This window comes from Neovison vison, chromosome 7 (genome assembly GCF_020171115.1).
Source record: "Neovison vison isolate M4711 chromosome 7, ASM_NN_V1, whole genome shotgun sequence".
NCBI classification, from domain to species: Eukaryota; Metazoa; Chordata; class Mammalia; order Carnivora; family Mustelidae; genus Neogale; species Neogale vison.
Window position 1 is genome coordinate 54,986,128 of NC_058097.1, and position 27,686 is coordinate 55,013,813.

The following is a 27,686-nucleotide window of genomic DNA, read 5'->3' on the forward strand; positions in this document are numbered from 1 at the left end:
CTGACGGAAGGCAGAGGCTTTAACCCACTGAGCCACCCAGGTGCCCCGGCTGTTAATTTTAATAGAAATTTTTTCATATCTAGTTGAAATTTTTTTGACATATATAAAAGATTTTAAGATATCTGTGCTATGAATCTGATTTTGTAGGCTGCAGATTGACAACATTTCTATTTGATTTGGAAGGTACCCAGAGTAAAGTGGAAAATATTTTATCGTACAACTTGTCTAAAGCTAGAAAATATATGTAGCTTTACTACTTTTGAATTAATCTTTGATATTGTTAGAAAGATCTTTTACAGGCAGTTGACCAGTGGCTTAAATTTTTTTACTTTTTATAAAATATAATTTTAAGCATTTTTTCATATCATAACAAAACTCCCATAACTACAGTAATAATTTATCTTCCTATATTTCCACATAAAATTTGATTTTTGTGTGTGTACCAGACACAAAGCCATTTTATAGCTACACAAAGTTATAAGCTCAGATTATGTTTCTAAGTCAGTTAAAAATTTGGTTGCCCATTTAATTATGATTTCAGGCAACTAATTTTATCCTTTTTTGGTTATCAAAAGGAAAATTCTCATCAAATGTTATATATTTGCTGCAAATGTCTAACGATATTCTCTATTTTATTAACTTGATTTTTTACATTATCTAACAGCTTTTTAATTTTGTTCTATTTACAGCAAATTGCAGTTAGCATTTGTACCTCTTCTAGTCTCACATTTTTTACTATTCTGGCCATAGTACTGGCTGCTACTTGACTATGAATCATTAGTAAGCTTTCATTTTAAGTTTAAAAATTGCTACACACTTATTTAACCTAGAATAATAATTTAATTATAATTAAATTAATAAGTATATTTAATTACCAATTATTATTTCCTTCACATCACTGTAACTCATGTTGTCCTCATAAAATATCCAAATAAACACATCTGTTCTTGACATCAGCTAGGTCAAGGATGTGTTTATGTGTGACCCTAGAAACAACATATACATGACATGTATACTATAATACAAAAATAAGATCTATGCAGTACAATGGTTGAAGTGAAATGGAGTCCTACCAAAACAATAAAGTTGTAAAAAAAAAAACTTGTCAAATAAATCTTCCTTTTAAAAACTAAAAAAAAAAATCAAAAAAAAAAACAATAAAGTTGTGCAGCTGGTAGAAATGTAAAATGGGACAGTTGCTGTGTTAAACAATATGATGATTCCTCAAAATTTTAAATACAGAATTTAAATTTTAAATATAGAATTATCATTTAATCCAATTCCACTTCTAGGTGTATACCCAAAGAAAATGAAAGTGGGGATTTGAACAGATATTTGTACTCCAATGTTTACATTATATCACAATAGCCAAAGGTAGTAAAAAACCAATGTCCACAATAGATGAATGGATAAAATAAATGAGATAAATGTATCTATGTAGATATATATAATCATATATGTATATATGGCGTGGAATACTCTTCCACTATGTGACACACATACGCTGTCTAAGAGAACTCTTAAGAAAGGGGATCCAGCCAAATGACATTTAAACATTTAAATCAGAACTAAGCTTTCAGGAAGGGGAGATGAAGTAAACACATAACAGTGATGTTCCTACACCTCTGAACCTCTTCCAGTTCCTCTCAAAGTCTCAAGCACTTTCTTCTCTTGGGGCCTTGGCAATACCAGTAATTCTCCTTGTCTTTGCCATAAGCATTCACTCTCATCTTCCAAACTGCTGCTTATTTCTTCTCTTACAGGCCTTCCTTATATCCATATTTATATCCATATTTAAGTCAAGATCATCCATCACTGGTTCCTGAAAGAATATTCTTTTTCTTCATTATCATTCATCATACTGTGTAATTTTATGTTTATTTGTAGTTGGATTTTCCTATGCCCATCTCCATGGGTCAAGTAAAATGTCCATTACAGCATGATTGTTGACACTTTAGTTATTCATCTACAGGAGTAAGAAAACTATGGCCTCTGGGCCAAATCTGGCCCACTGTCTTTTTACATGTGGCTCTGGCCAATCTGCAAAAAATAAGAATTGTTTTTACTGAACATAATTTTTAAAAATACGCACAAATGAGAAAAAAATAGTTTTTACAGTTTTTGAAGGAGTTGGGCTTTTACATTTTTTAAAAGATTTTATTTATCTGACAGACAGTGATCACATGTAAGCAGAGAGGCAAGCAGAGAGAGAGGAGGAAGCAGGCTCCCTACTGAGCAGAGACCCGGATGCAGGGTCGATCGCAGGACCCTGGGATCATCACTTGAGCTGAAGGCAAAGGCTTTAACCCGCTGAACCACCCAGGCGCCCCTATATTTTTTAATGTTGGAAGAAACCAAAGGACAGTCCTTTATGGTAGTTGAAAATTATGAGATTCAAATGCCATGTCAAATGTCACTGGTATACAGCCACACCTAATACACTCAGTGTCAGGACAAAGAAGTGGACAGATATTTTGAGAATATTCAAATAGCTAATAAATACTCAGGAAAAAAATGGAACTGTAAATCATGATACCTACCAGAGTAGCAAGCCTTAAAAAAAAAAAAAAAAACTGATGCCAAATATTGTCAAGGATATTGAGAAAGAAGAATATTCATACACTGTTGGTGGGAGTGTCAGTTGGTATTTTTGGAAACCTATTTAGAAAAATTAAACTTATGGGGCACCTGGGTGGCTCAGTGGGTTAAGCCTCTGCCTTTGGCTCGGATCATGATCCTAGTGTCCTGGGTTCGAGCCCCGCATTGGGCTCTCTGCTCTGCGGGGAGCCTGCTTCCTCCTCTGTCTCTGCCTGCCTCTCTGCCTACTTGTGATCTCTATCTGTCAAATAAATAAATAAAATCTTAAAAAAAAAAAAAGAAAAATTAAACTTACTAAAGTTGAGCATAGGCATACTCATGACCTAACCCACGGAACTCCACTTTCAGTATATGGAGAAAAACATGCACAGGTATGACCACAACAGTCTGATAAGGAGCTCTGATCTCCCAACACAGTATTTCCAAGAACACATAATGAAGAATTTTCAGTGCTGGATTGGTCCTTTTATGTGGGTGGTAGCTGGTAATACATGGCTGCAAAGACTTCTTAAAAGAATTGTGCCGGGAACTCTGAATTTGTTGTGTCCAAAACAGAATTTCAAAGACTAGAGAATCAACAGATGGAACTAGAAAAGTGATTAAAGATTTCCAATTCAAAACAAAAGAACACAATACAGTCATACAGTTTTAAGGAACAGGTAATTGCAATACAAAAACAAACAAAAATATCTCAAAAATAAAATTTTTATATAATCACACTCACGAGATGTAAAAATTCTAAATAAAACAGTAGCAAATGAAATCCAGCAGTGCACCAGAATACATACGTACACCAATAAGTAACCTGGGTATGTCCAGCAATGAGAGAAAATCAACCTGTCAATATAAATTATCATATTAACAAATTAAATACTATACAATTGCAGGAAGAGATGAAGAAATGACATCTGATAACTCAGGAGCCCTTTCAACTTAGATACAAGGATTTTTACTCCGGAATTAAAGAAAGCATTAGAAGGTCATCCCTTGAGAGCATGATGCTAACTACCATTCCATTATAACAATCAAACTTAGTGACTGAAATATCCAACGTTAGGGCCTTCCAGTTATGGCAGCATTCCTCAACGCAGTTTCAGATCCCTAAGACAGAAATAGGTAATGGGAACCAGTATTCCCCTGGTAAAGTTTGAGACCACCAGTTTAAATTAAGTCAAGCAAATTTCATTCACTAGAATACTCTTTTTAGTTTCTTAAGTTGACAAGGTGCTTCTGATTTTTCCTTAAGAAGGGATTTAGTAGGTTCTATTTCATAGGCCTCATTAACCAGAAAATCCCAGTTTCTCATGTACTACTCAGCACTGGTAATTTTTGAGACAGAACTTCAGAAGTTCTGGGACAATTTTAGTTGTGTTAAGTTGCTTCCGTATATTGGTTTAGGGTTTATTTTTCTAGCTTCATAGTCCAGGGTGACAGGGACCATGTAGATACTGGGGGGAAAAAAGGCATAGTTCTGGCCTTCCATCTGGCCAGATGCAGCTTGGATTTCTCCAAGACACAGTAAAAGGTATTTTCCACTGAAAAGAGCTTCAGGCACATTCTACAACTTCTGATATACAATTTAACTATCGTTCTTTTTTCAACAATCTGTAATTGTTTCAATTTTCTCTTTAATTCAGAATTTATATATACATATGGTAGGACTACATTTTCAAAAGTAGTTGATTGGTTCACCAATCTTACTAGCATATAATGGACCTTTTTAATGGAGAGCTCTAGCAGTCTCTGTCTTAACCAAATGACCAAACTTAGCATTAGCAATAGTGAGAAAAATGGGTATTATGTGTTTCTGGTATATAGCAATGTGAAGTAGGTATCACCAAATATGGTGCATTTTTGCAAAAAATGTTTAGGTCTCTGGCTCTAACTTGACTTTATGAGAGACACAAAGGATAGAAGCACAAATTAAATCTCACCATGACGGGAGAAATAAATTAAGAATGCATGGCATTCTACAAAACAGTTTTCCTTAACATTTCAAGAAGTCTTTTAAAGATTCAAATCTAGACACAAGATAACAAAATGCAATGCCTGAATATAGAAAAGATGCTGGTTAGAAAATAGCAATAGGATACCTTGGGAGTATTGGGACATATGAAGTGAATATAGAAGAATATTACAGAATTATTGATAATTTTTTCTATGACCATGGTATTAAAGGATGTTCTTATTCTTAAAAGATGCATGCTAATATATTCAGGAAAGAATATATCATAAGATAATGGGGAGTGAGTGTACATATTCATACCTAAATTTCAGACAGAAAGCAAATATGATCAAATGTTAGTAATTACTGATTCTAAATAGAGTATATGGATGTTTATTATACTGCTCTTTAAATTTTTCTGAGTGTCTGAAATTTGTCATAATAAAATTTGGGGAAAGAATTCCCAAACGGACAATTTTTTGTGTCTTTTAAATCTGTAATTTATCTCAAAATGTGAGCAGAGAATTTAAATCACTGGCTACTTCTGTTTGAATTCATTAAAGGCAAATTGCTTCACCTCTCCCTCATTCTTCAACGGGTATATTCCTGTCTACTTAACATCTTAACATTTACTTAATCCTCATTTCTTTTTAGCCTTCATTTTTTACGCAGCTTAAGGGATAAACTCAATAAAAATCCTCTCAAGTTTCTTTGTGCTTTTCTAGATTTTATCCATAATGAACTATCTGAAACTCAAATGGATGAGTGGTTATGGAAGCTTTTCAAAATGCATCACACCAAGGTCCATTCTTTTCCTAAGAATTCACCAGGAGTAATACTAATGATGAAGATAATAAGAAAACAGCAAACACGTATTGAGCGTAGGCTACATTCGAGATACTCTTCAAAGGATCTGATGCATACTAAATCCATGCAGTCTCTTGAAACAGGACTGTTAGTTACCATCACCAACATTTTCAAGATGATGCCCAGAAGAGATAAGCATTTTCTCCAACATCCCACAGGTAGTAAGGAGACGGAATGGTGAGGACTGTAAGTATGGTTTGTGGCATGTGTGAGAGATCTCCTGCATTTGTTACATTTGATAAGGTTATTCTCTAGGATGAATTCTCCAAAGTTTAACAAAGGTCAAATAGTGCTGGAAGGCTTCTATACCTTCATTAAATGAAAATTATTTGTTATAAATTATGCCTTTATAGGCTTAAGGAAGTTGTGACTCACACCTTAGCCAAATCCTATAGTGTGACTATTCTGCTATTCAATCACAGGTGACAAGTAAAGCATTTCTTACTCAAATTATATTGTGACTTGTCTCATGTTTTAAAAACTGAATGTTGTCTCAAATTCTTTCCAGAAAGGGCAAACTTTTAAACTTGTAATCATTCATGAGCTGATACTTTTATAAAATACAATGATAATGTTAAGGCAATATGAAATTGCTCTAAGTTTCCACTCTTATTTTCCATCATTCATTTCATGATGGGACACGTAACAATTTCGTGAGCTGGCACTAGTCTCTAGACAAGTTTTAATAGTACTTGTCTAGAGGCCTTCCTACATCCCAATTTAAAGGGTTTCTCATTTGGATGGATTCTCCCATCCAAGTACTAACCAGGCCCGACCCTGCTTAGCTTCCGAGATCAGACGAGATTGGGCGCATTCAGGGTGGTATGGCCGTAGACTCATTTGGATGGATTCTATGATGTACTGTAAGATATTTATCATATCTGTAAGCCTTCCCAAATTCCTTATATTCATAAAATTTCACAGCAGTATGAGTTCTCTAATGTGAACAGCAAAAACTGAACTAGGTTTTGGTTCTTCCTACATTCCTTGAAGTGTTTCTAATGAGTACAAACTCCCCAATGTTTACCAGACTTTTGTGCCATGAATAAAGATCTTCACACATTCCTTACATTTAAATGATTTCACATTAGTACAAACTGACATTCAGTAAGACTGTATAAAATTCTAAGGCCTTCTCATATTCCTTATATTCAAAGTATTTCTCACTAGTATGAATTTTTGATATCAAGTTGTCCACACAGATGTAAGGCTTTTTGCACATTCCATACATTCATAAGTGTTCTCAAGATTAAGATTCCTCATGTTGTTTATACACATAAACATTTTTCTTTCACCTCTTCAATCATAAAATTTCACCAGTATTTATGGTCTCATTTGAATAAGCTGTCCATATAAAGGCTTCCCCATATCCTTTATATTCATAAGGCTTAGCATTACTAGGAGTTCTCTCATGTTGAACAAGGTTTGAGCCATGAATAAAGTTCTTCCCAAATTCCATACACTGATAAGGGTTCTCACCAGTATGAAAACTCTGATGAACACTAAGTTGAGAGCCACTACCAAAGGCCTTCCCACATTCTTTACATTCATAGGATTTCCCACCAGTATGGATTCTCTCATGTTTAACAAGGCTTGAACCCCAACTAAAGACCTTCCCACACTCCTTACACTTAAAAGGTTTCTCACCGGTATGGATTTTCTGATGCTGAGTGAGGTGATAGCCACGACTGAAGGCCTTCCCACATTCTTTACATTCATAGGGTTTCTCACCAGTATGGATTCTCTCATGTTGAACAAGACTTGAGCCACAATTAAAGGTCTTCCCACATTCTTTACATTCATAGGGCTTCTCGCCAGTATGAAATACCTGATGTCGAGTAAGTTGATAGCCACTACCAAAGGCCTTCCCACATTCTTTACATTCATAGGATTTCTCACCAGTATGGACTCGCTCATGTTTAACAAGGCTTGAACCCCAACTAAAGGCCTTCCCACACTCCTTACATTCAAAAGGTTTCTCACCAGTATGGATTTTCTGATGTTGAGTAAGGTGATAGCCACGACTGAAGGCCTTCCCACATTCTTTACATTCATAGGGTTTCTCACCAGTATGGATTCTCTCATGTTGAACAAGACTTGAGCCACAATTAAAGGTCTTCCCACATTCTTTACATTCATAGGGTTTCTTGCCAGTATGAAATATCTGATGTCGAGTAAGTTGATAGCCCCAACAAAAAGCCTTTCCACATACTTTACATTCATAAGGCTTCTTTCCAGTATGGATTTTTTGATGTTGAGTAAGTTGATAGCCACGACTGAAGGCCTTCCCACATTCTTTACATTTATAAGGTTTCTCACCTGTATGAATTATCTCATGTTTAGCAAGGCTTGAGCCCCAAAAAAAGGCCTTCCCACATTCCTTACATTCATAAGACTTAACACCAATATGGATTTTCTGATGTTGAGTGAGGTGATAGCCACGACTGAAGGCCTTCCCACATTCTTTACATTCATAGGGTTTCTCACCAGTATGGATTCTTTCATGTTTAACAAGACTAGATCCCCAACTAAAAGTCTTCCCACATTTCTTACATCTGTAGGGTTTCTCACCAGTATGAAATCTCTGATGCACAGTGAGTTGATAGGCACTAAAAAAGTCCTTCCCACATTGTTTACATTCAAAGTGTTTTTCAGCTGTATGAGTTCGCTCATGTTGAACAAGTTTTGAGCCATGACTACAAGCCTTCCCACATTCTTTACAAACATAGCGTTTCTCTCTATTATGAATTCTTTGATGTGCACTAAAAGATTTACTTTTTCTATTAGTGTGCATTTTTCCATAGCTAATTATCATTTGACTAAAGTATCCCTCTTGATGTCCCTGTGGTAAAATGGATGCCTCAAGGCCAAGAGTTTTACTTCTTTCCTTCATCTCCCATTGGAAAAAATTTATTTCAAAAATGTCTTTTTCTGAAATTGTATTTTTGGTCTCATATGTTGACTCCAAATCTGAAAGAAAACAAGAAAACCATATATTTTATCTCCTTTACCAGAAAAATTTACTAGAAAACAAACAAACAAACAAAAAATACTCAACAGAGAAATACAAGACAAACTGGAAATAATACCCATAGTGAATCAGGAAATTAAGCTCACTGCTAAGCATCATATCTCTTCCCTATTGAACAACAATCTCAGCTTTGACTTTTCAGCTTTTATGATCTTAATGTTCTGATTGAACAGCCTTCTGGAGCATTCCACAAAGATCACTTTAACAAGTTCCTTATCTTCCCATGTGGCTGACCCCTTAAACCCAATGGGTCCTTCCATCAATCAAGCCCCTATGTGCCCAAGTGTGGTTCAGCCGAACTTTTAAATGACTGTGTAGGCTGGCATGATGAACTGGAACCTAGAAAATCCCCAAACTCAAAAGCAAAATCAAGCACACCTGAAACTAATATTGTAGGTCAACTATACTTTAAAAAAAAAAAAAGGGCAAAACAAAACATTAAGCTACATAATACTTTTTCACAGGAATTTTTCTGAGTGATTGGTTCTGGGCTAGAAAGCAGACAAGATTCTGCAAGCCAAGCAGTTACTAAGTTCCAAGGCTCTACTGAAGATGAAACATGTGAAACAAAACCAATTAAAATTATAATACAACTTCCACTTAGCTCAAATCCTGCTATAATCAAAGAGATAAGTGCATGGTCATGTGGGAAGTTTATAGCAAAGAATGATTTTTACATCTAATTTGAAACCTGATATAAACTGAAACTAATAAAAACTATGACTCAGCCTCATCTCAGCTCCATGCTTGGTGGGATCAGCATTATCACTCCCTCACCCTGAATAACTGAGAAAGAAGCATATACTTTTATGGGCAGGGAACCATCCATTCGTTATTGTTCTTCAAAATGTCTGGCACCAAATAAAAAATTATGAGGTAGCTAAGGAAGACTGAATGTGTAACATATAACTGCCCCCCCCAAACCCACAAAAGAGACAAGAACAGATGTATTAGAAATACATCAGTAGGCAAGGTCATTCAATTTTATTTTATAGATTCAGGAAGAAAAGATAGACAGTGAGCAGATGGGAAGTTTCAGCAAAGAAATAGAAACTTTAAAATTGTAAAATGGAAATTCTACAACTAAAAAGTCCAAAGAGAAAAAAGAAGGGGGAAAGAAAGAACAGTATCAGATCTGTGCAACAAAATCAAACAATCCAACTTCAGGCAACAGCATTCTAGAAAGAGGACAAAACCAAGTTAAGTACTCAAAAAGATTATTAAAATGTTCTCGGGACGCCTGGGTGGCGCAGTTGGTTGGACGACTGCCTCCGGCTCAGGGCGTGATCCTGGAGTCCCGGGATCGAGTCCCACATCAGGCTCCCAGCTCCATGAGGAGTCTGCTTCGCTCTCTGACCTTCTCCTCGCTCATGCTCTCTCTCACTGTCTCTCTCTCTCAAATAAATAAAATAGAAAAAAAAAATTTAAAATGTTCTCAAAAATGTATGAAATATATGATAATCAACCTACTTTTAGCAAATTGCAAGCAGGAAAAATACAAAGAAAAGTAACAACTGAGAACATAATAACAGAGCTGAAAACTGAAGATGAAGGAAAAAGAATAAAAGGAGGCAGGGGAGGGAGAATATTAGAGTCAGAGGAACAACCAAACATTATGGCAGAATTCACATCCTTAACAGAAGCTACCAATGGAATGATATCTTTAATGGATGAAGAAAGAAAGCTAGAAAACCTCGAGTTTTACATAAAGCAAAGATTTCTTCAAAATGAAGGTGAAACATTTCCAGCCCTGGCCATGAAGAAAAACCTGGTATTAGACTTAAGTCTTACACCACAAACAACCAAAAGCTATAAAATAGGATACTAGATGCAGGGCTGAGAAACTTTAGAGATTATCAGGAGAACTTCATATTCACCTTTATGCCTGCCTGCATCCTCCAAAACATCCTGGAAAATGCTCTCCAAATAGACAGCGGTGGTCTCACTGGGCAAAGGATACTGGTATCTGAGTCCAGGGCTGCTAAGATGGATGGAATTTATAGTTCAAGGTGAAGAGAATAAAGGAGCCTTGCAACATAGTCCCAGAAATCTATGCAGGGATTACCCCATTGGATCTGTAACCAAGTATTAATGGAGTACCAACACAGCCTCAGTAGAAAGAAACATTCATCTGAGGCCTCACGAAGCCCATATTTTGAAAGACCCATCATCTGGAACAGTAGTTCTCAAACTTGCTGGTCTCAGAATCCCTTATATTCTTTTTTTTTTTTTTTTTAAGATTTTACTTATTTATTTGACAGATAGAGATCATAAGTAGGCTGAGAGGAAGGCAGAGAGAGAAGAGGAAGGAGGCTCCCTGCTGAGCAGAGAGGCTGATTCGGGGCTTGATCCCAGGACATTGGGATCATGACCTGAGCCAAAGGCAGAGGCTTTAACCCACTGAGCCACCCAGGCGCCCCAGAATCCCTTATATTCTTAAAAATTACTGGTGAATTCTTGGCTTGTTCATGCATAAGCATATTTCCAATACAAAGCTTAGTTTGTTGTTGTTGTTTTTTTTTTTAAGATTTTATTTATTTATTTGTCAGAGAGTGAGCACAGGCAGACAGAGTGGCAGGCAGAGGCAGAGGGAGAAGCAGGCTGCCCGCCGAGCAAGGAGACCGATGAGGGACTCGATCCCAGGATGACAGGACCATGACCCGAGCCGAAGGCCAGCCGCCCAACCAACTGAACCACCCAGGCATCGCCAAATTTCAGTATTTTTATCTAATGGTGATTCTGTAACATTTTAGTTGATTTACTAAAGGGCAAAGAAGTCTTGTGGATGTGTTTGTGGGAAGTAATTTCAGTCATGGCCTACTGGTCATAGCCAAACTGTAGTACCTATTGTTTTACTTAACAATGTCTCATTGCTTTGTATACATTATCATTGTGTATAAGGACTGTGTGTATATCCAAAAGGAAGCCAAGGTACTTAAACCGACCAACCTAATACTACAACTCCTTTGAGATGGTCAAATGTAAACTAAAAGGAGTGCCCTTTTGTGCAGTCTAGCACCAATAAATAGTTCAGTAAACTTGAATTTAGTTCAACCAATCAGAACTGCTATGCGAGAACTTGTATCACAATTACTTGTAAGTAAGGCTTAACAATGCTAGTCAATGAATGTAGGTTTAACTTTTTTTTTAAACGATTATTTTTTTGTTTATTTATTTATTTATTTGACAGAGAGAGAGAGAAGTCACAAGTAGGCAGAAGCAGGCAGAGAGGCAGGCAGAGAGAGAGGGAGAAGCAGGTTCCCTGCTGAGCAGAGAGCCCGATGAGGGGCTCGATTCCAGGACCCCGGTATCATGACCTGAGCCGAAGGCAGAGGCTTAACCCACTGAGCCACTCAGGCACCCTTAACTTTTTATATTTACAAGCTTTTTAAAAGCTTTTATTTATTTATTGGTGTGTGAGAGAGAGAGCACAAGAAGGGGGAGTGGTAGGCAGAGGGAGAAGCAGGCTCCCTGTTAGCAGTCCCAATATGGGACTCCATCCCAGGATCCCAGGATCATGACCTGAGCCGAAGGCAGACACTTAACTGACTGAGCCACCCAAGCATCCCTAACTTCTTTTTAGTTAAAAAACTGGGAGACCTGAGTGGCTCAGTCAGTTGAGCAGCTGCCTTCAGCTCAGGTCATGATCCCAGGGTCCTGGGATCGAGTCCTGCATAGGGCTCCATGCTCAGTGGGGAGCCTGCTTCTCTGTCTTCCTCTGCCTGCTGCTCCCTCTGTTGTGCTCTCTCTCTGTCAAATAAATAAAAAATGAAATTTAAATTAAAAAAAAAAAAGTTAAAAAATTATTGAGGACTCAAAAGGGATTTGTTTGTGTGAGTTATATTTTGATATTTACCATATTAGAAATTAAAACTGAGAAATTAAAGATATTTAATTCCCTTGAAATTAAATCATTGCCTATTAACAGAAATAACAAATGTGTGAAAACTATATTTTCCAAAACACATTTCCAAAATCATTTCCAAAAATGATCTTGTTTTCCAAAACAACAAAAAATATTATTTTAATTTTTTGTGAATCTCTGAGATATATGGCTTAATAGAAGACAACTGGATTCTCGAATCTGCTTCTGTATTCACTCTGTGGCAATATGCTATTTTGACTGAAGTATATGAAAAAAATCTAGCCTCCCACATATATATAACTGTTTTTTTTTGATATTATAAATATGGTACTCTCTGATACTATAATAAAACTTGAGAAGGGACAGTCTCTTAAAGGTTAGTTGCAATGTGAAATATGCAACTAAAACTATGAACTTTTCATACTAAATTACCTTAAAATCCACTGCACTTTGGATGATCTTTTATCGAGACATAATTCTGTAATATCATGCACTGGTCATTTGAAAAATAGTGGTTCACTGAGTTATGCAGAACTTTGAAATGCTGACATATTTCATTACATAATACATTAAAATCACTAGGTTAATGTCACCATCTATCTCATCAGAAAATGTTTACATGTTGAGAAATTGTAAAGCTCAAAATGGTAGCTGTTTCACACAATTCTAATTTTTACTTGAAAGTTTGAATTTATTGGGACGCCTGGGTGGCGCAGTTGGTTGGACGACTGACTTCGGCTCAGGGCGTGATCCTGGAGTCCCGGGATCGAGTCCCACATCGGGCTCCCAGCTCCATGGGGAGTCTGCTTCGCTCTCTGACCTTCTCCTCGCTCATGCTCTCTCTCACACTCTCTCTCTCTCAAATAAATAAATAAAATCTTTAAAAAAACAAAAAAAAAGAACAAATTTGTATTAAAAAAAAAAAAAGAAAGAAAGTTTGAATTTATCATTGGCAGCAAATACTGTTATTTATCTTTAAAGTGACAGGCACTCCATCAGAAAGGATGAATACCCAACTTTTGTAGCAACATGGATGGGACTGGAAGAGATTATGCTGAGTGAAATAAGTCAAGAAGAGAGAGTCAATTATCATATGGTTTCACTTATTTGTGGAGCATAACAAATAGCATGGAGGACAAGGGGTGTTAGAGAGGAGAAGGGAATTTGGGTAAATTGGAAGGGGAGGTGAACCATGAGAGACTATGGACTCTGAAAAACAATCTGAGGGGTTTGAAGTGGTGGGGGGGTGGGAGGTTGGGGTACCAGGTGGTGGGTATTATAGAGGGCACGGCTTGCATGGAGCACTGGGTGTGGTGAAAAAATAATGAATACTGCTTTTCTGAAAATAAATAAATTGAAAAAAAAAAAAGAAAATGCAAAAAAATAAATAAATAAAAAATAAAGTGACAGGCACACTTTTAAGAAAATTTTTCCAACTACCTGAATTGGTCTGAATAATAATAGTTTGTCTGTCAGGCATTCTTTTAAGAACAAAGTGGTGTTCTATGGAAAGAACAGCTAGTTTGACTCACAATTCAAACAACCACACAACTGGTTTTTCTCAAGGCAACCACATCACACTTTGGTATAAAACAGAAGAGCTTAGGAACTCAGTGGGTTAAAGCCTCTGCCTTCGGCTCAGGTCATGATCCCAGAGTCCTGGGATTGAGCCCTGCATTGGGATCTCTGCTCAGCAGGGAGCCTGCTTCCTCCTCTCTCTCTTTCTGCCTGCCTCTCTGCCTACTTGTGATCTCTGCCTGTCAAATAAATAAATAAATAATCTTAAAAAAAAAAAAAAAAGCAGAAGAGCTTAATGAATACTTCCCATTTCACCACGATGAATTTTTTTTAATTTGTTTTTTTAAGATTTTATTTATTTATTTGAGTGAGTAAGAGAGAGAAAGAGCACACGCAGGGGAGGAGGAGAGGGAGAAACAGACTCCCCGCTGAGCATGGAGCCTGATGCCAGGCTCAATCCTGGGAGTCCAGGATCATGACCTGATCATGACCTGAACCAAGGAAGATGCTTAACGGACTGAGCCACCCAGATGCCCCACAATGAATATTTTAAAATGCATACTCAAGGATTAAGACTTAATAAAATAAAGCCCAGAGCAGGATACTCAAAGTCAACCAATACTGATACCCTCTGTGGGGAGGGTATCAGTAAGAAAGAATTGTCCCAACTGCATGCCTGTTAAAGACAAGTGTCTGCATATAAGTGACCTGGTGTGGGTTGTCACAGCCCAAGTAGGGTGAGAAGGGCAATCACATGGTCAAAGTGATGGTACTGGTAATGAAAGATTAGCTACATTCAGCAAGATTGAGAAAATAATATATTAAGGAAATGGAAGCCAAAATCTTCCCTGTCAGAGAAGGCAGTTAGAAATATGGAGAGTAAGTTGGTGGGAATGCAAACCGGTACAACCACTCCGGAAAACAGTATGGAGGTTCCTCAAAAAGTTAAAAATAGAACTATCCTCTGACCCGGCAATTGCACTACTAGGTATTTATCTAAAGGATATATAAACACAGTGATTTGAAGGGGCACATGCACCCCAATGTTTAAAGCAGCAATGTCCACAATAGCCAATATATGGGAAGAACCCAGATGTCCCCTGACAGATGAAAGGATAAAGATGTGGTATGTGTATACACACACACACACACACACACACACACACACACACACAGTGGAATATTACTCAGCCTACAAAAAGAATGAAATCATGCCATTTGCAACAACATAGACAGAACTAGAGGATATTATGCTAAGTGAAATATTCAGAGAAAGACAAATACCATAGATTTCACTCATATATGGCACTTAAGAAACAAAACAGATAAATATACGGGTAGGGAAGGAAAAATAAAGTAAGATAATAACAGAGACGGAAGCCAATCATAAAAGACATTATAGGAAACAAACTGAGAGTTGCTGAGGGGGAGGTGGGTGTCGTCTCATGGTTTTCAATACAGATGTACACATGTATGTATGTATGTATACAAATACATTCCCCAGCTCTAACCACCCAGAGACCTGGAGCAGCCATCTTCCAGCAGCAATGAACAACCCCAGTATGCAAATTTTGCCTTCTAACTACTATTCTCGACTAAAAGGGACCAGGGCACCTTGAAGAAATGGTTGACTTTATGACTGGAGCAGGACAAGTACAAGATGAGCCTGATAAAACATGCTGTTGTGTCAGAAAATAAGGAGATACTCAATGAGTGGAAAGGGATTGAGCCCTGCATCGCTCATGAGGACACAGAAGCCTCATGAGCGGGTTCCCACAGGTCAAACCTGGGATAAGCTCAAATATTTTGAACTTCAAAATAAATAAGAAGAGATTACAACCCACCAACGAAGATCCAACAAATGAACAAACTGAAAAATCGGTGGAGAGGGATATATTTAATAGTTTCCGAGATTTTCCTCACAAGAGACTCATTAAAGGAAAAATGATTAATTTTACAAGGAGAAAGCCAGCAGACACTAACCTAATCAAGTGCTCAAAGTGTCAGCAGTAACGACAAATGTGTGCTTTACCTGACAGAATGCAAGAGCACAGCCATCAGTTCTGTGATACTGCTGCCAAAGAGGCATAAATCTAAGTCTAATCATGAAGAGAAGTGCACACCAACCCAAACGAGGGACGCTCTACAAAATAACTGGCCTGTAATCTTCAAAAACAGCTGGGAATGCAAGTCAAGGAAAGATGGATGAACTCTTCCAGACTGAAAGGCTACAGAACTCAAATTCCTAAAATAGTAAGAGAAAAACCGTATTGTCGGGCCCTCACCTATCTCATCAACCTAATTTCTTTACACTCTTTTACTAACTGTGTCCTGGCCTTCTTACCATTCCAGCAGTTTCTTGGCAATCACAGAGCCTTTGTGTTTACTGTTCATGGTGACTGATACACTCCTCCCCCAGATATTCATAGAATTTGATCCCACTCTTCATGCTTCTATTCAAGAAAGCTTTCCCTGACCACCTTACCTAAATGAGCCCTGTCGATTTCTAGCATTTTCTATTCTCATGCTCTTTATCTTCCTTGACCAACATGTTTCATTATATGACATTATTTATCTATTTATTTATTTACTTACTTTCAGTTCCTTCCTGACTACATAAAACTGCATTTGAGAATGGGCAAGTTATCGATGTCGTTCATGACTGTATTGATAGTGCCTACTACAATGCCTGGCTAGGAGCAAGTAGTCAAAATATTTGCAGAACTTATGAATGAATGCATTTACTCATTTAGACACATGCAGAAATGCAAAAGAGCTGGAAAGCCGCTGAATCCGACACAGTAGAATGGCTGCATCAGAAACAAAAGAGAAGCCTTCCTTGGCGAAATGGGAGGGAAATATGAGAAGAAAAACAAAGAGAGTAAGAAATGAGATCAGATGGAAGTTCGTTTGGTAACCCAAAATGAGATCTCAATTTCCTCCCTCCCCAGGGAGGGAGTTTTCTAAGCACCATCCCACCTGTTTCTCCTCCTCCTGAGTGACCTGTGAGGTTGGTTCCCGGCAATGATGGTTCCCTCCTGCCTTTGCCTTCCTGGGTTCCAGCTTCTTGGCCCTCCCCTCACAACTTTCCAGGACTCCTGTCCTTGCTCCCATAAGGTCACACCTGACTGAGAAATGGAGTGTCTCCTTGCAAGAAAAGAACTACTAAATGGTAAAGACCTTTATCTTTATTTATTTTTAAATATTTTATTTATTTATTTGACAGAGATCACAGGTAGGCAGAGAGGCAGGCAGAGAGAGAGGAGGACGCAGGCTCCCTGCCGAGCAGAGAGCCCGATGCGGGGCTCGATCCCAGGACCCTGAGATCATGACCTGAGCCGAAGGCAGCGGCTTAACCCACTGAGCCACCCAGGTGCCCCAAGACCTTTATTTTTAAATGATGAGCTCAAAACATTTGGCCAAATATGCAATAAAAAGTAAAAATAATATTGATAAAGACTTCACAGAAAAGAATTATGATGGGAATGAAAAACATGAGATCACATCAGTAGGAGAATGATCTTGTTTTGGATTCATTCAGACTCCTCTTTGGAGCAGAGAATAGTGGTTGAGAACACAGACTTATGAGCCAGACCTCCTTAGAGGCTCAATTGCTAATACTTCTCCCACTAGCTGTGTGACCGTGGGAAGTCACTTTCCCTGAGCCTCTGTATTCTCATCTAAAAAGGAGTTTGATAAAAACATTACCTGCCTCATGGGGATGTTGTGAAAGTTAAGTAAGCTGAAGTATTTGCTCTGCTTACAACACAGCCTGGTTTATGGTAAGCACAGTGTTAAATATTAATGTTCTTATTATTACTGTTGTTATTTTGGTAACAGGAAAAGAAGGTTCATGAGACATTTTTAGGATTTAATTCAATGTCAAATTTAACTTCATAAAATGCGAAGTTCACAAACTGCAACTTTCAACCTCAAGTATGCCGAAAGCAAATGAATGTGTTCACTTAGTATAAAATGACTTGTTTATCCAACCCTCCTCTATATAAAATGGAGAGGCTCTTTGGAAGTCACAGTATATCAGGACCCTGTTTCTAGCTGTACTCCCTGCCTGTGAGTCAAAAAATTACAAAGAGCAGTGCTTCTTTAAACTGTAAAAAAATCACCTGGGGATCTTGTATAAATGCAGCCTCTGTTCTGAAGGACTAGGGAGGACTTCACAAGCCCCAGAAGAAGCTGATGTTAGGTATGAAAAACTTAATTTAAAAAAAGCTAAAACCCCACAAAAACCAAATGAAATCACTGAGAAAACAATCCACATCCCTCCCCCAAACCAACAAAACTGCCTCTCACCTGGGCCTAGCCTATCTCCTTCACTGCCTTCTTGGCATCCTCTCCTACACTAACTCTGCTCTGGCCTCCCTATAGTTCCTCAAACTAAACCACCACACCTTGAGTAGCAAGGACACAGATCATCTCTAGATATGCTAAAGTTCAACACAATATGAAACCTGGTTTCTCTGACAATGGTTATGAATTAAATGCCCCATAATGCAAATCCAGCTCCTTAGTAATTAAAGAAGAGAGGCAACTGCAGAAAAAGCCAGAGGAAGGTGTGAAGGTATGGGAAGAGGAAGGAGCCCAATGAACCCATTGCAAAACCAACAAATATCAAAACATCCCTTTGACCACGGGGAGAAGAAATTCAACTGGTTTCTTCAAAGACAGCCCTGTAATTCCCATAGCAAAAGCCAACGGTGCAGAGAAAGACTCTGAAGTATTTCAGGCAGATGACCTTACCCAATGACACCAAGTTACTATAGTTCTCCAACATCACATCCACGTACAAGTCCCTCTGAGCAGGGTCCAGGCACTCCCACTCCTCCTGAGAGAAGTCGATGGCCACATCCCTGAAAGTCACCAAGCCCTAAAACCAAAAACCCATACATTACTTGTGAAATTACAGAAATTTAAGGATTTAAGAAAATATTTCCAAGAGGGGGGAAAAAAAGGATCGTAAAGGATAAACTGCAAGAAAAGGAAAATGTAACAGTCAAGTAGGCTAGAAGCCTGCGGTACGTACAGGTAGGGAAAAGTAAAGAAATTTGTATGACTAAGGCAGAGTGTCTTCATGTTCTAGAAGAATCCTGTTAGAGAAAAAAACAAACAAACAAACAAACAAACAAAAAAACTTCTTGGATATTATGAAATAACTAGACCTGTCTGATAATCTATAAAATCATCCCAGTTTCTCTTCTATTAAATAAAAATAGTGGGGCACCTTGGTGGCTCAGTGGGTTAAGCCTCTGCCTTTGGCTCAGGTCATGTTCTCAGGGTCCTGGGATCGAGCCCCACATTGGGCTCTCTGCTCAGCAGGGAGCCTGCTTCCCCCTCTTTCTCTGCCTGCCTCTCTGCCTACTTGTGATCTCTCTGTCAAATAATTAAATAAAAAATCTTTAAAAAAAAAAATAGTGGGGTGGGGAGAAGCCCCAGATACAGGACTATGTATACATACACACAAACTATTATGTGCCTGCTTCATAAATTCTTTATTAACGTGAACTGCTACACCAACTTTTCCATTTAAGGAATATAAAAAACAAATCTTTTTTCCCAAATGCACTATAAAATCTCTATTTTAGAAAAATGATTTCCATTAAATTAAGGATTATCATTAAGCCTCAAGTAAATCACTCTGTTAGAGTACATTATAAGTCTTTTCTCTTATAATAGTAAATACGTAAGATGTTTTTATTAGCTGCAACTCAGTTCATCATATAGATAAATATCTCTACTATATTTATACATTTAGGTTGAACAAAAATTCTATTTTCTTCATTCTAGGAATCTGTTATCATCCAGTATTTAGAAATCCCGATCACCTTCTTTCTTGTTACCATCAACCACCCCTCATCTAACAATTTCCTCATTCCTGAGTTGGAGGACACTGAAAGGGCACAACATATATGACACAGATGTTACCCAAGATCTGCGCATCCTGGTCAATAACCAAATGAACTTTGACACTGGTATTCAACAATTACAGCACCACTTTCCCTAGGAAGACCCACTCACCATCCCTCTCATCCTAAAAGCCTTGCAAAGCCTCACAGAAACTGAGGCTAAGGCCAAGAAAACCCAAATTCCATCTTCTCTCTCTGGGAAACTCAGGTCTGTGAAGAAGTTCCAAGTTTGCCTGTGTGGTCAAATGAGACCCTCATCAATGAATCATCACCCCACAGACCTGACACAGGAATGAAAAAATTCTGGTAAGGGAATTGGTGCAGCCCTAGTGGAACAAAGGTGATAACAATGGGCACTGCTCAAGACAGCCTACTGTCCTAAGTATTGTCCTAAGTAAACTCCAAAACTCTCCAGAGAAGGCACAAGCAACCGAAAACGTTCTCTTGGGTGACCATCCGGTTGTCTAAGGACATTGTATCCTGACTGGCTTCTTTCCTAGATGCCTGCCAATCAGGACCTTAGAAGAAGGAGTAACTGTTGTTTTGAAAATGTCTACAGTCTTTCATTCTCTCTTTTCTCCTTCCCTTATAGAAATCCTGTTTGTGCCTTGATAGATGAAATCAATCTACTCTTGGTTTTCCTTGTATACAAGTAAAAATGTGCTAATTGTTAACTATATTTCTTTGAGTTATTCTTTGACAGGAGCTCAAGTATTTCCTTCAAAAGACTCCTATCCCTCCACTGCTTTTAACAGAAGACTGAGCACACAGTTGTTGAATGTGTTCAATGACATGATGATACTGATTGGAAGGCACACAGGGAGGACACTGGGTTATTTGGCACAATCTTTTACTGGGACAGGAACTGAGACTGGGTTCAGGACTGGGGTTCTATTATGTAGAGGGCTTTAGGACAATTATGGAAAAGGTTCATATGACCTAAAAGTCACAATATTTCAAGGACAGAGAAATACCAACTTACATCAGTCATGGTTCTAGAACTGCAAGAACTAATTAATAATCCATGGGGTTCCTCTATTGGTGAAGCACAGATCCAGAAAAGCCAGAGCTGGGGAAGGAAAAAAAAGCTTTAGACCAGATAAGTGATCCCATCCTGACTGAAGGAATATAAGCTTTTATCTCTTCCATTCCTGCTTCTGCTTCACACCTCCCACAACCATCTGTGGAATCTAAACTCTCACCTAAAACCTGAACGTCCTTCAGTAGGAAGGTTTCTGGCAGTGCCTCATTCTGGGGATGCTAATATGGGCCAGAGGTTGGTCTACTGACTGCTGCCCAGAATGGATCCTCCTCCTGTTACTCTCACCTCTCAGAACTGCGAAAGAGGCACATGGTCCAAGCCGCAACATCCTTCATGGGCTTGGAGCTGAAGAAAGTTGGTCAAGACACAGGAGTAGATGGGACATACAATTGCCTAAGCCCCAAAAGCTGACCTCTTAATGCATTCAGAACATCCATGCAATGGAATGCTATAAAACTATGCTAAGTTGGGAGAAATCATCAAGATATGTTGTCAATACAAAATATAGCTTACAGGATGTATAGTATGATTCTATTTATAAATTATGCATATATATCGATAGAGAAAAGACTGACAATCAGATGTCAATAGATGAAGAAAGTGTTTAGGAAGTTATACACCCATATACAATAAAGTTTTTATTGTGGTCCTAATGTCCTTTTTTTTTTTTTTTAAAGATTTTATTTATTTATTTGTCAGAGATAATGAGCACAGGCAGAGGCAGAGGCAGAGGGAGAAGCAGGCTCCCTGCTGAGCAAGGAGCCCAATGTGGGACTCCATCCCAGGACGCTGGGATCCTGACCTGAGCCGAAGGCAGCTGCTCAACCAACTGAGCCACCCAGGCGTCCCCCTAATGTCCTTTTTAAGTATTCTGCAGAGTTGCTGTAACCACAGCCATGCATTATATTAACTACATAATTTCTATATACACTCACGTCCTGCCTAGAAAAAAATGGCTAAAATTCACCAAGAAAAGTCATGAATACTTTGATGAGATCGCAAGCCTGTTTCTTTTCACGTCTTCTGACACATGGGTTTAATTTGTAGCTGACCTGTCTTTTCAGACATGATACTCTCCTAGTAAATGCTAAATCACCTGATCCCGTTAGTCTGACTTAGCAGTGAACATTAGTAGGATAAAATCTTTAAGTATGGGGCGCCTGGGTGGCTCAGTGGGTTAAGCCTCTGCCTTCGGCTCAGGTCATGATCTCAGGGTCCTGGGATTGAGCACCGCATCAGGCTCTCTGCTCAGCAGGGAGCCTGCTACCCCCTCTCTCTCTGCCTGCCTCTCTGCCTACTTGTGATCTTTTTCTCTGTCAAATAAATAAATAAAATCTTAAAAAAAAAACAAAACTTTAAGTATAAAACTTGGGATGAATTCCGTTTGCCTCCACAAAGCTGGTCATGACCCAACAGTATTGCCTATAATTACCTTCCTGTGAGTTCCTAAGACAGGTTGCCTGCATTGTTTATTGGCCTTTGTTGCTGTCAGCTTTAGTTATTCCCATGTATATTTAGTATTCCTTGTCTTAAGGGTAACAACAATGTCTTTCAGTTATTGTATTACCTCCCAAGTACAATCTCAGGCTCTTAAAATTGGGGCAAATTTTTACCCAAATTTCCCTTATGGAAATGTATCCTTAAATAGCTAGAGAAGTATAGATGTATACACACGAATATTCACCCAGGGTCACCGGGGTGGCAAAGTCAGTTAATTGGCCAACTCTTGGTTTCAGTTCAGGTCGTGATCTCATGGTCATGGGGTTGAGCCCCACCTCAGACTCCACACTCAGCAGAGTCTGCTTCAGATTCTCTCTCCCACTCCCTCTCGCCCTCCTGCTCATGTGCTCGCTCACTCTCTCTCTAAAATAAATAAACCTAAAAAAAGGAATATTCAACCAAAAATCATTTATGATAATCAAGAATCAGAAACTACCTAAGAGTAAGCAAATGGGTTTGCTTGACTGTGGCCTGCTATGTCATTAACTGATTAACTGATGAAGAAAACACACATAATCAACTCCATAGGAAGACAGGCAGGTTTGTAAAGTATACACAATATGCGAAGTGTATCTGAAATTAAGATAAAAAACTCTGGTGCTGGACTTTCAGGATATGGGCTTGACAATGACCAATTTCTCAACACTTCTATTTCCTTGTCAATAAAAGAACGATAGGAACATTGTCTGCCACAGATGATTGCAATGAAGATTATGTAAAAAAATCCACATAAAAAACTGGTGTACAATAGTAGTGCCTGGCTGGCTCCTTCAGAGGAGCACATGGCTCTTGATCTCAGGGTTATGAGTTCGAGCCCCACAATGGATACAGAGATTACTCAAAACAACAACAACAACAGGTGTACAAAATTACTTAATATAAGTTTTTGCCATTATTAAAGATGGAGAAGATTACTGTCCTTTATTCTATTATAATAAGGACAGTTAATGCACCTTTCCATTTTTCCATAATAAAATCTGCTCTTCTCAGGCCTATGTTCTTACAAAGTTAACTAAAGCTTCACAGCCCAGCCTTGAGCCTCCAATTCTTCCTTAATAACAACATAAGCGAAACAGGTTCTCAGAAAGCTATATAGGAGATAGCTCCTCCTGCCAGAAGCTGCAGACAGAGACAGGACTCAGCATCATAAAACTGCCTCAGAAAATACAACCCAGTTAGGTGCCAAGAAGAACATGAACCAGAGACTCAATCTTTTTCTTTGCAAATTGGTGGTTTATTTGAATATTGGTTAACTATAACCTTCTTATTCTACGTTCTGGTATTATTATCCATCATTGAAAATATTATTTATAAATTAGATTTTTTAAACATTTTTTAAAGATTTTTATTTATTTATTTGATAGAGAGAGAAAGAGTAGTAGAGGGAGAGGGAGAAGCAGATCTCCTGCTGAGCAGAGAGCCCTGTGCAGGACTTGATCTTAGAATCCTGGGATCATGACCTGAGCTGAAGGCAGACCCTTAACTGACTGAGCCACCCAGGCGCCCCTATAAAATAGATTTTGATAAGACAGACCATATACATTAGAAATTATCACTATTTTTTTACGGAAGTAACCTTTAAAGTAATCTAATTCTGAAAGTCTGTCTTTGTGGCCCTTCTAATTTTTAAAAAGATGTTTCTAGGGTGCCTGGGTGGCTCAGTGGGTTAAGCCGCTGCCTTCGGCTCAGGTCATGATCTCGGGGTCCTAGGATCGAGTCCCACATCGGGCTCTCTGCTCAGCAGGGAGCCTGCTTCCCTCTATCTCTCTCTCTGCCTGCCTCTCCGTCTGCTTGTGATCTCTCTGTCAAATAAATAAATAAAATCTTAAAAAAAAAAAAAAGATGTTTCTATATTCCTAAAAGTTGTGAATACTATAGGTTTTTAAAGATTTTATTTATTTATTTGAGAGAGAGAGAGAGAGCATGAGAAGCGTGAGGGTCAGAGGGAGAAGCAGACTCCCCGCCAAGTAGGGAGCCCGATGTGGGACTCGATCCTGGGACTCCAGGATCATGACCTGACAGGTTTTTAAGTAAGAAATCACTGACATTTCCTTCTTCTTTCTACATATTTGAGATTAAAATAAAACCCACATCTGGGCTGGATTTCTTCTTCAAAATAAGAGCTAAAGAATCTTCAACTCAACTCTACCACCCATTACTGTTATCTTATTCTGCAGAAACAAAACAAAACAAGACACATAATTTCACAAGGAAAAAAATTCTAAACAGAAACATACCAAAATATTAAGAATTGATTAACTTTAGAGGATGTAATTTTAACTTCCATCTCTATATGTTTCTTGGATTGCTGAACTTTTTGCAACAAACCTGTTTTAATTCCATAATCGGAAATATAAAGATAGTTCCAAGTATGAAAAATTGAATAATAGGGAAGGGGCATATTTCAGTCATTAATAAAACTGAAAAAAAAAAAAAAAAAACACCAAAAAACCAAAACCAAAACCAAAAACAGACCCAACACTTCGAAAATCAGTGGGCCAGAAACAAAGTACACCTACCCGCTGTTGAACATCTCTAGCTATAGCTCACCATAACACTGAGACACTTTCACTGTAGAGACTCCCTTATAATGGGTGCCTGGGTGGCTCATTCAGTTAAGCATCTGCCTTTGGCTCAGGTCATGATCCCAGGATTCTGAGATAGAGTCCTGCATGGGGCTCCCTGCTCAGTGGAGAGTCTGCTTCATCCTCTGACCCTCCCCCCATTCATGCTCGCCCCTCCACTCTTTCTTTCACAAACATAAATAAAATCTTTAAAAAAAAAAAATTCCCCCATAATTAACATTAATTATGTAAGTCACCTTCAAAGTCTGAGGAGGGAAATATATGCACCTAAGCAGAATGACATTTGGTAAGAACAGACGCTCAACAGGTGTGGCTACACCTCTCTAATTCTTCACTGAAGAGTCAAATCAAAAAATATTTTAGAGACAATCCTTGAAAACTGTCTTTCAAAACTCTCTCCTACTGAATGGGATTCTTATATAACTCATAATATTCCTGGGGAATTTGTTCGTAACTACAACTGTTACTTAATATTTTATTATTTACATTTTTCCTTATTTTGATTCTTTATAAACTTATTTTTTATTAGGTGCACATTATTCCATTACAGGATATACTGCAATTTACTTAATTGTTTCCTTATCACTGGATCCTAATTTTATAAGTTCCTTCCCATCTATTAAATCTTCATTCCGAGATCAATGAAGCCAGACTTTTTCTATGTCATCTACACTTAACAATCTCATGAAATTACAGACATTTTGCTCACTTAAGAAAAATAAATTCACAAATATTTACAAAAATCCTGCCCAATTTCAAGGGGTTTGCAATCACCTTGCAGCTCATAAATGGAACAAGACCTCAGGTTAAGGTATCCTGTACTAGACCATTTGAGCATCTGGTCACTTTTTTAAACTTGCAAGCACCTATCACAATCATCGTCATATTTCTCTTCAAATTTCAGTTATGGAAAGTAGATGTGAAATGATCCAGAATCACCATGTAACAGCAAATCTTAACATTCACTAAGCCTGTATCATGGCGCAGGCCCTGTTCTAAGGTGCTTTACATGCATTGACTCATTTTACATCTTTATAACCCCCATGAGATAGGCATTACTTTGTCTTAATTTTGTAGATGTGACACAGAGAGCCCCAGTCACCTAAGCTCACAGAGCTAGTAACATATACAGCCAGAATCTGAATACAGATGCTCTAAGTACAGAGCCTTACTCTTACCCATAACACAGTACTGCCTCTACAACACTCACAAAGTGGGACCTGAAATACCCATGTCTCGCAATGTTACAGATATCTACCTGAAGATTAAATGAACGTCTCTTTGTTGGTGCAAATAGCAAACCCCTATGCTCAAACCCCAATTACATCCCCACCCCCTAAAAGTCTTAAAACATTGTCATTTATTAACTCAAACAATCCTCCTACCTTGCCTTGATCTAAAAATCATGACTGTGGAGAAGACACAAAATAGTTTGCACACGATACCAAATAAATACCAATCTCCTTAAGTAATCATAGTCTAAAATGAAACTCTAACGCAAATCTAGGAGGTGTACTTCTACACCATCAGCATGCTCAGAAAGGGAGAATGCACCCAAGGATTGGAATAATTTGCCGTTTGAACAGCTAGCTATTGATTGAGAATAAGGGCAAGAGAGGGTCACCAAGAAGAGAGATACATCAGCAAGGTGGGTCATTCACCAGAAGGAAAACCCAGGATAGACACTACCAGTGATACTGCAGGCTGAGGAAAGCAAATATTCTCATGATCTAAAAACAAAAGTAACTGTCTTTAAAAAAAGAGAGAGAAAGAAAGAAAGAAACACAAACTCACCTGAACCTTGATTTCAATATATGCAACAATTCTTTCTTCCTCCTCAGGGTCCTTCTTAGAAACCCAGCAGCGGTAGGGGGGAAAAAGAATCATAAGACACCAGCAGTGCTTGGAGCACAGAAGTAGCAAAAATACACACACACACACACACACACACCAGAAACACTGGGAAACCAAAACGCCATCTAGAGCCATCTCTGCCTTCATCCACACGAAACCAAATGGAATTGAAAAGAAGACTGGAATCTCTCTGGGGGCTGACAGCAATTGTTGGGGAGAGAAGTCTGGTCGCAGTGGCTCTGAAACAGGGAGCTGGCTCCCAGGGAGCTCCTAGACGCGCCCCTTCCAGGAATCTTAGCTCTGGAACCCCCCCGCCCAGCACGTCTTCCTAGCGGCATGTCATGAGGACACTTCTGGATGTACAATGCTCATCCCAAGACTGGACCTACGCCTTCGGGCGTGAAACGTTCCCTTCTAGGGCTCAGTGAAGGACTCCTGCTCTTGCGGTCACTTCACTTTGGCAGGCCCAAAGAGAGTCTAGAGGAAACTTGGAGCGCACAGCCAAAGCAAAACCGCAAGGCCACGCAGCTCATCACCCCGTCACACAGTCCCAGTCGCACACACCATCACGGAGACACGCCCCGGCCCTGCTACGCCGTCTGTCCCACACCATCCTTCTCAGCCGCTCGCGCGCATACAGACTGGAGGCTCCAAACGCGACACGCCCTGTCCGCAAGCCGGGCCTCCTCACCTCGGGAGCCGCCCGGAGTCAACCCCCGCCCTCCCTGCGGGTTCCGACCTGGCGCTGATTACTTCCTCCAACAGTAGCAACTCACCACACCGCGTCTAAGAACCTTCAGGACACCGGAAACGGACCCACAGACTTATGGGAAATATGAGCCGGGAAGTCCTCGGAGGCTGGGAACCTGGCCATCCAAAGAGCTCTACGCCGGCAAACTCGCCCCGCCCAGAAAAAGACCTGTGCCCGGAGACTTCTGGGAAATGTAGTCCACCGTGGGC

General features: G+C 38.8%; 1 protein-coding gene across 8 annotated transcripts; it reads right to left on the reverse strand.

The window, feature by feature from the left end:
• ZNF283 (zinc finger protein 283) lies at positions 1-27,521 on the reverse strand. 8 transcript variants are annotated; one of them, XM_044257190.1, is made up of 6 exons: positions 27,291-27,382; positions 26,667-26,720; positions 20,728-20,814; positions 18,583-18,709; positions 7,058-8,380; positions 1-2,040 (listed from the first exon to the last, which is right to left on the reverse strand). In XM_044257190.1, exons 1-6 carry the CDS (start codon positions 27,291-27,293, stop codon positions 1,967-1,969), a joined length of 1,668 nt encoding a protein of 555 aa, XP_044113125.1. In that variant the 5' UTR covers positions 27,294-27,382; the 3' UTR covers positions 1-1,966. The 8 variants fall into 8 exon arrangements, with proteins under 8 accessions (XP_044113125.1, XP_044113124.1, XP_044113123.1 ...); XM_044257189.1 differs by lacking the exons at positions 1-2,040; positions 27,291-27,382 and adding exons at positions 18,866-18,929; positions 27,418-27,521 and having other exon boundaries at positions 3,286-8,380; positions 26,667-26,717; XM_044257188.1 differs by lacking the exons at positions 1-2,040; positions 27,291-27,382 and adding an exon at positions 27,418-27,521 and having other exon boundaries at positions 3,286-8,380; positions 26,667-26,717.
• Positions 27,522-27,686: the final 165 nt, after the last annotated feature.